Below are 6,540 nucleotides of genomic sequence, written 5' to 3'. Positions count from 1 at the left end.
ACATGCATGGAGCATTAAATATAGACGAAAAAAACTAATTGCACAGTTTGGTTGGAAATCGCGAGACGAATGTTTTAAGCCTAATTAGGCCATGATTAGCATAAGTGCTACAGTACCAGCATGCGCTAATGATGAATTAATTAGGCTTAATAAATTCGTCTCGCAGTTTCTAAGCGAGGTATGTAATTAGTTTTTTATTAATATTCGAAAATCACTTCCAACATTCCCAAAATATCTGATGTGATATCAAAAATTTTCATTTCGCGAACGCACCCTTAACGAGTCGACGCTAATGAGCCGCCACAGCACGCCACCACCCACAGACAGACCCTGCCCCGCCGGCACCGAACGGCTCAACTGTAATGCCGTGACCGTCTCGTCCCCGTCCAGTCCACCTTTCCCTCCCCCTCTCCGACTACGCCGCCGTCACGCCACCTCGCCGGCCGGCGGAGCCCCGACCGCGAGGATGGGGAACATCTTCGTGAAGAAGCCCAAGATCACTGATGTCGACAGGGCCATCCTCACCCTCAAGACGCAGCGCCGCAAGCTCGCCCAGTTCCAGCAGCAGGTGTGCCTCCCCTTCCCACCTCCCCTCGCGGCCTGGCCTCCCCCTCCGCGGCACCCGCCCTATCTTGAGCTACGGATGGTCCGTCGCCCTCGCTCGTGTCGAATTCCGGCCGTCCTCTCTGTCGCGCTGTGGGATCGTATCAGATTCCGGCCGTCGAGCGGGAGCGGGTGTATGTGGCAATTGGGATCTGGAGTTGGATAGAACGGCGTCGATTGATGAATCGGAGTAACTTGCGAGTTTCTAGTTTTCCAGGGCTCAATTATGGCGTCTCAATAGGTTGGTTTCGCATAGGGAGCCCTGATCGGAGTCGTGTCACAGCATCGATCCAGGTCGACATATCTGCCTGGTGATCGGGAGTGAAGAGAAATTGTCTCCTTGTAATTCCATGCTATAGTCCAGGATTCCCAGTGAACGTTAAACCTGCTAATCTTGTTCGTCCAAACATCAATACATCAGTTTCTGGAGCGCATTCCAAAAATCGTATTTGCTTTTGCTACACGTTACCGTGTATTACAATAATCGGTGTTGGATTTTGTGGAATTTGCTTGCAACTACAGACAGTTTAACTTAATGTACTTGGGTGTTATACTTCGTCTTTTGATTCTAGCTTAATACAACCGGTGGTGTTGTCATCAGGTGCTGACTATTCTGATTAGATGGTTATTATCCTCAGTTCCTCACATTTCATCATTTCAAAATATCACCTCTGCTAAAAGTATAGAAAGAGCGTATTTATGTACGCTTCTCTTCCCTTCCAGCTTGAGAAGGTAATCGAAGCAGAAAAGGAAGCTGCACGGCAGTTGGTTCAACAGAAGAAGAGAGACAGAGCTTTGATTGCTCTGAAGAAGAAGAAAGCTCAGGAAGAGCTGTTGAAACAAGTTGACACATGGCAAATGAATGTTGAACAACAGGTTTGTAGTTCATTCAAATAATTGTTCTTTAATACCAATTATTAAATTTTGTCGTGTAGGCCTGGAGTTCTACATTTCTTAGGCCTTGTTTGGATGCACATCTATCCACATTAATCCACATGTGTTGAGGTTCCACTCCAATCCACTTCAACACATGTGGATTGAGGTGGATACATGTGCATCCAAACAAGGCCTTATTGAAGAAGTTAAGGAGCACTGAGTTTCTTAATTTGATGTATGATAACCTGACAGAGTATTTCGGTTCCCTTGGTTTAGCTGGCAGATATTGAACTAGCAAGTAAACAAAAGGCTGTATTTGAAAGCCTGAAGGCTGGAAACGCTGCCCTTAAGTCTATACAGAATGAGATAAACATTGATGATGTCCAAAAGCTGATGGATGACACAGCCGAGGCTAAGGCTTATCAAGATGTAAGTTGAATTAACTCTACCTGTATACATTCATTTGATCATTTCTATAGGGGGAGTTCATCCGCTGCCAATCTCTTTGGGATTGTCTTTTCTAAGTAACTTCGTTTACATCATCCTTATTAAGATACATACAATTTGCACCTCAAATCAGATGTTGTGAATATCCCCTTTGATTTTTTTTGCCAGCAACTTGTTATACTGTATAGGCATTGTGATAGCAACACGTCAGAGTGAAATTATGGAGTACAGCCATATCCTCTCTGAATATATAAGTATTGCCTGTTTCCATCCAGTCGTTTGTGGCAACTATGATTGCATGCCTATTTTCAGATTTTCATCATAACTAGCTTTGAGCATGGTTATAATGTTGGATGTAGGTAGTGAATGACTAAATATGATTGGGACTACTATTTATCACCCTTGTGAAATCGTGACCTATATACAAGTAGTTCTGTATTCTGCTTTCCTTTTAGGGCCTCATAAAAAGCATACCTTCTGTTGAATTGTTGTGATGTTGGCCCAACTGCAAAAGAATGGGCCTATTTTCTTTTTAGTGACTTGTCCAATCACTTGTTGATTTCAGGAAATAAATGCTGTTCTGGGCGAGCAGCTCTCAGCTGAGGATGAAGAAGCTGTTATGGCCGAGTTTGAAAATTTGGAAGCTCAGGTTTGGCCAACAAAGCATCTAGAGCTCTTATCTGTTGAGAAGGAACCCAAAATTATGCAATTATACAAATGAGACTGAAAATTCCACTTTGGACCAGATTTATGTTTCACTCTTGGTCATAAATCCTCCTCTCATATAAATATTGTCCTTGCTCGGGCCAAACCAGAAAGATTTATGTGTAACAACCTGATTCCCTATGAATGCAAACATAACAGTAGGCATTACAGGACTTAACCTCTGATTAGTCTCTCTCCCATGATCCTCAGCTATTCTGATTCATTTTATCCATTCACATAAGCACTGGAAATGCTCCATTTTTTTCTGGCCTCTTTTAGTGGCATGACATTGTCTTTGATTTTGAGCAATCACATTTAAGCTTCAAAATCTAAAGTGAGATGTAGACGGTTCTGTTTCTGCCTTGTTAGTTTAAAGTCTATCTTAGTTCTAACATTGCCTTTCTTTGCAGCTTGCCGTTGAGTCTTTGCCAGACGCTCCTGTTAGTGAAGTACGACCTGAAGAGAAAATGAAAGCTCCGGCTGACACAGAAGCTGCACCTGAGGACATCGATGAGGTTATTGAGCTTCCTGATGTGCCTACGAAAGTGCCAGAGAGGCCTGAAGCTCCAGAAAAGACCAAAGGTTTTAATCTCGTGTTATTATCGCATTTTATATTTTTGTTAGGCACCTTTTTTTGTTTATATGGTGCATTGATGATATACTTTTTGCCGACAGTTTTGGAGGAGCCACTACCCGCATAGTGGGTGGAACTGAGATGAATAGGGCACACTTAGTTTGCAGGAATTGTAACATACCCACCATTTCATTGTACCATCTCATTTTCAGCCATATCAGAATTTTATTGTGTACATACAGCAAGAAAATTTGTTGTTCTTGACTATCAATTATCACCAGTTTGGATTTCTCTGTGTCAGTGCCCATTTATAGTCACATCCTATGGGGGTAAACATCATATTTTCATTGTGTTTCTTTAAAGGCAGAAATGCTGAAGTCTGCAAGCACATACTTTGTTCGGTATGAATATACATATGTTTTTGCCAAAGCTGTAAAATATACGCAATTTGTAGGTGCCACTTGTTGCTTGAATTTAATTGGTGGAGAGTGTAAAATAAAATATTCAAACATGCGTGTGGTTCTGGCACTCAATCAGAGTACATTAAATTGCCGTATCAAGGACCCGTTCACTTGCTGAATTTTGGCTGAAAAACACTGTTCTGGCTGAATTACTGTGAGAGAAAAACACTGTTCCGGCTAGAAAAAGAAGTCGAACAAGCTGGCTTCTGAGTAAGCCGAACGGAGCCTAGGTGCTATTTTTTTTTGCAGTTCTTTTTTTCCCCTTTGGGTCACTATATATGCATCATAGTGTACAATTTCATTTCATTTCATTATAGCAAAAAAAAACTGTGGTTCGCACCAGATATGCAGGTCATAAACACCAAAAAAATATTTCCTATGGGTTACAGATTACTTGTGTTCAGGAATATTTTAGCAAACTTTTACTAGTTTCCAATAATCTAGTGTGTTCTCTGGACGTAACAGTTCAACTGTGAAGGGGTTGCACTGTAGCGAGCAATTTCTACTAGTGTAGAGATTGGAACTCAAATTCGGGTGTTGAAAAGGCACAAAAAAGTATTCAGAAGAAAACCGCAGACACCACACCACGTCACCAAGTACTGTTCCATCTGTCATCCGTGTTAATTGCTGATTGGATATAGCTGGGGTATATGTTGCAGCAGCTCACTTGATAGCGCCTGAACCTGACGCGACAGTTCGTTTCCAAATCCATTTTCAAGATCAACTGAGTGCGTGTTTAGTTAGTGAAATTTAGGAATTTGGCTACTGTAGTATTTTTATTTTTATTTGGCAATTAGTGTTCAATCATGGACTAATTAGGCTCAAAACGTTTGTCTCGTGATTTCCAATTAAACTGTGCAATTAGTTTTTTTTTTCATCTACATTTAATGCTCCATGCACGTATCGCAAAATTCGATGTGATGGCTACTGTAGCACTTTTTGGGAAACTTTTTGCCAACTAAACGAAGCCTGATAGATATATAATGCAAAATTGCAATCGTATCCCAATGTTGTTGTACCATCATGTATATGCAGCCTGTTCGTTTCGGCTGAATTGGCTTATAAGCCATGACTGAAAGTACTGCTGGCTGGTTTGGTGTGAGAGAAAAAATACTGTTTAAGTCGTAAATTATAAGCCAGATACGAGCAAATAAGTTGAAACGAACAGGCTTATGATTGCTACGATTTGCCATCACGTTATGCGAGTAGTTGAATTCCATGGAGGTCGCCGTCGACGAAATTTGGTCGGTAGTCTATCGAGGGGTATACCCGCGATAGTAGATGAATCGGTGGAGGTGCGCGTAATAGGAACGGATAGTAACAGAGTGTGGGGGATATACCCCCGGGTACCACAAGATGGTACATGGGCCGCACCATCCGAGGTGGCCCGGCCCGTGAGATCAAGGCGTACATGGCAAGATTACAAGTTGTACTAGATATTGTAATAGTACCAAATAGGATACTTTACTTGTAACCCTCCTCCTCCAGAGTATATAAGGAGAGGCAGGGGTCCCCCTCAGGGACAGATCATACAGTATACATCTCAATACAATACATCAAAGACACAGGACGTAGGGTATTACGTCGACCAGATGGCCCGAACCTGTCTAAATCGCTGTCTCTGCGCCTTGTGTCACCATCTGGTCCCAGATCACACGCATCCTACCGACAATCTACCACCACGGGCACCCCCCTCGGTGGACTGCCGACCATATTTCGTCGACAGTGGCGCGCCAGGTAGGGGTCCCCTTTTAGGGGTTGTGCGTGCTTGATCTTCTGGCGAACCAGATGGGATTTTCTTCACCAACTTCATCCGTGGCGACCCGGCGACTGGCGGCGGCATCCCTCGACAGACGGATCTGATTTCGCATCTACTGCACTCCAACGATCAAGGGGCGGCCAGCAATAAAGCAACATGGAGCTATGTTTCCATCAAAGATGCTAATCGGCCGTACGAGCAAACTGGAGCAATCGAAGAAATATTCGAGCACGAATCCAACCACGCTCGTTGTCGTTCTGCATCGTCTCGCATTGGTGACACGGATCACGTCATGGGGAGAAGCCCACAAAGATTGGAAGCAGAGAGGAGGACGAGGACACGATGTTCACCCACAACTCCCGCACCTACACGGTTGATGCTCTCGAGGTGTTCCACAGGCCGGAGGCGCTACGTCAAGGACGATCGGCTGCGGATCTGTTGCCCCGTCGGCATCGAGCGGAGTCGGATCCAACCAGTACCAAGCAAAAAGATGCCCAGCAAGAAAGCTAATTATCAAGAGCCTTACAGACAACCAGCACGTACATACTAAGAAGACATGCAAGCTACGAGATGTGAACACGTGCACTCAGACGTGTTTGCATAAGGCAAGCTCGTGTTCAGACTTGATACTGCTCGTCTGTTTTTTCTCCGACCCAAGTACAAACAAGCACCAAGGCAGATTGGAGCCAGATACAACAGCTTTCGCAATAGCGAGCCACGAGCGAACCGCTCGAGCCATCAAGCAAGCCGCCGAGCGAGCCACGTTGAGCCAAGCGAGTCCTCGAGTCCGTGACGTACGTGCCAGCATGAAGTCAGGCTGCCAAGCAAGCCAGAAGCAAGCCGTCCAGGCTATTGTTGATCTATCAAGCGAGCCACGCCGAGCCGTTGAGCGAGCCGCGGAGCGAGCCACGCCGCTGAGCAAGCCGAAGAGCAAGCCACGCCGAGCTCCGACCACGTCGACCGCGACCACGTCGACCACGTCTTCAGCGGCTCCGCCGGGCTCCGACCACGTCGACCACGACCACGTCCCGAGCAGCCCCGCCGAGCTCCGACCACGTCGACCGCGACCACGTCGACCACGTCCCGAGCAGCTCCGCCGAGCTCCGATCACCTCG

The 6,540-nt window shown here is 45.2% G+C and overlaps 1 protein-coding gene across 1 annotated transcript; it reads left to right on the top strand.

The window, feature by feature from the left end:
• The first annotated feature begins 300 nt into the window (after window positions 1-300).
• Window positions 301-3,494, top strand: LOC136463730 (vacuolar protein sorting-associated protein 20 homolog 2-like). The gene is made up of 6 exons (XM_066462710.1): window positions 301-568; window positions 1,327-1,479; window positions 1,756-1,908; window positions 2,492-2,575; window positions 3,042-3,213; window positions 3,307-3,494. The coding sequence occupies exons 1-6, from the start codon at window positions 467-469 to the stop codon at window positions 3,330-3,332; spliced, it is 690 nt and encodes a 229-aa protein (XP_066318807.1). The 5' UTR covers window positions 301-466; the 3' UTR covers window positions 3,333-3,494.
• The last annotated feature ends 3,046 nt before the right edge of the window (window positions 3,495-6,540 follow it).

The sequence above is a fragment of the Miscanthus floridulus genome, chromosome 7, assembly GCF_019320115.1.
Source record: "Miscanthus floridulus cultivar M001 chromosome 7, ASM1932011v1, whole genome shotgun sequence".
NCBI classification, from domain to species: domain Eukaryota; kingdom Viridiplantae; phylum Streptophyta; class Magnoliopsida; order Poales; family Poaceae; genus Miscanthus; species Miscanthus floridulus.
Note: the sequence above shows the minus strand (reverse complement) of the source record. Positions and strands in the feature narration are given on the sequence as shown.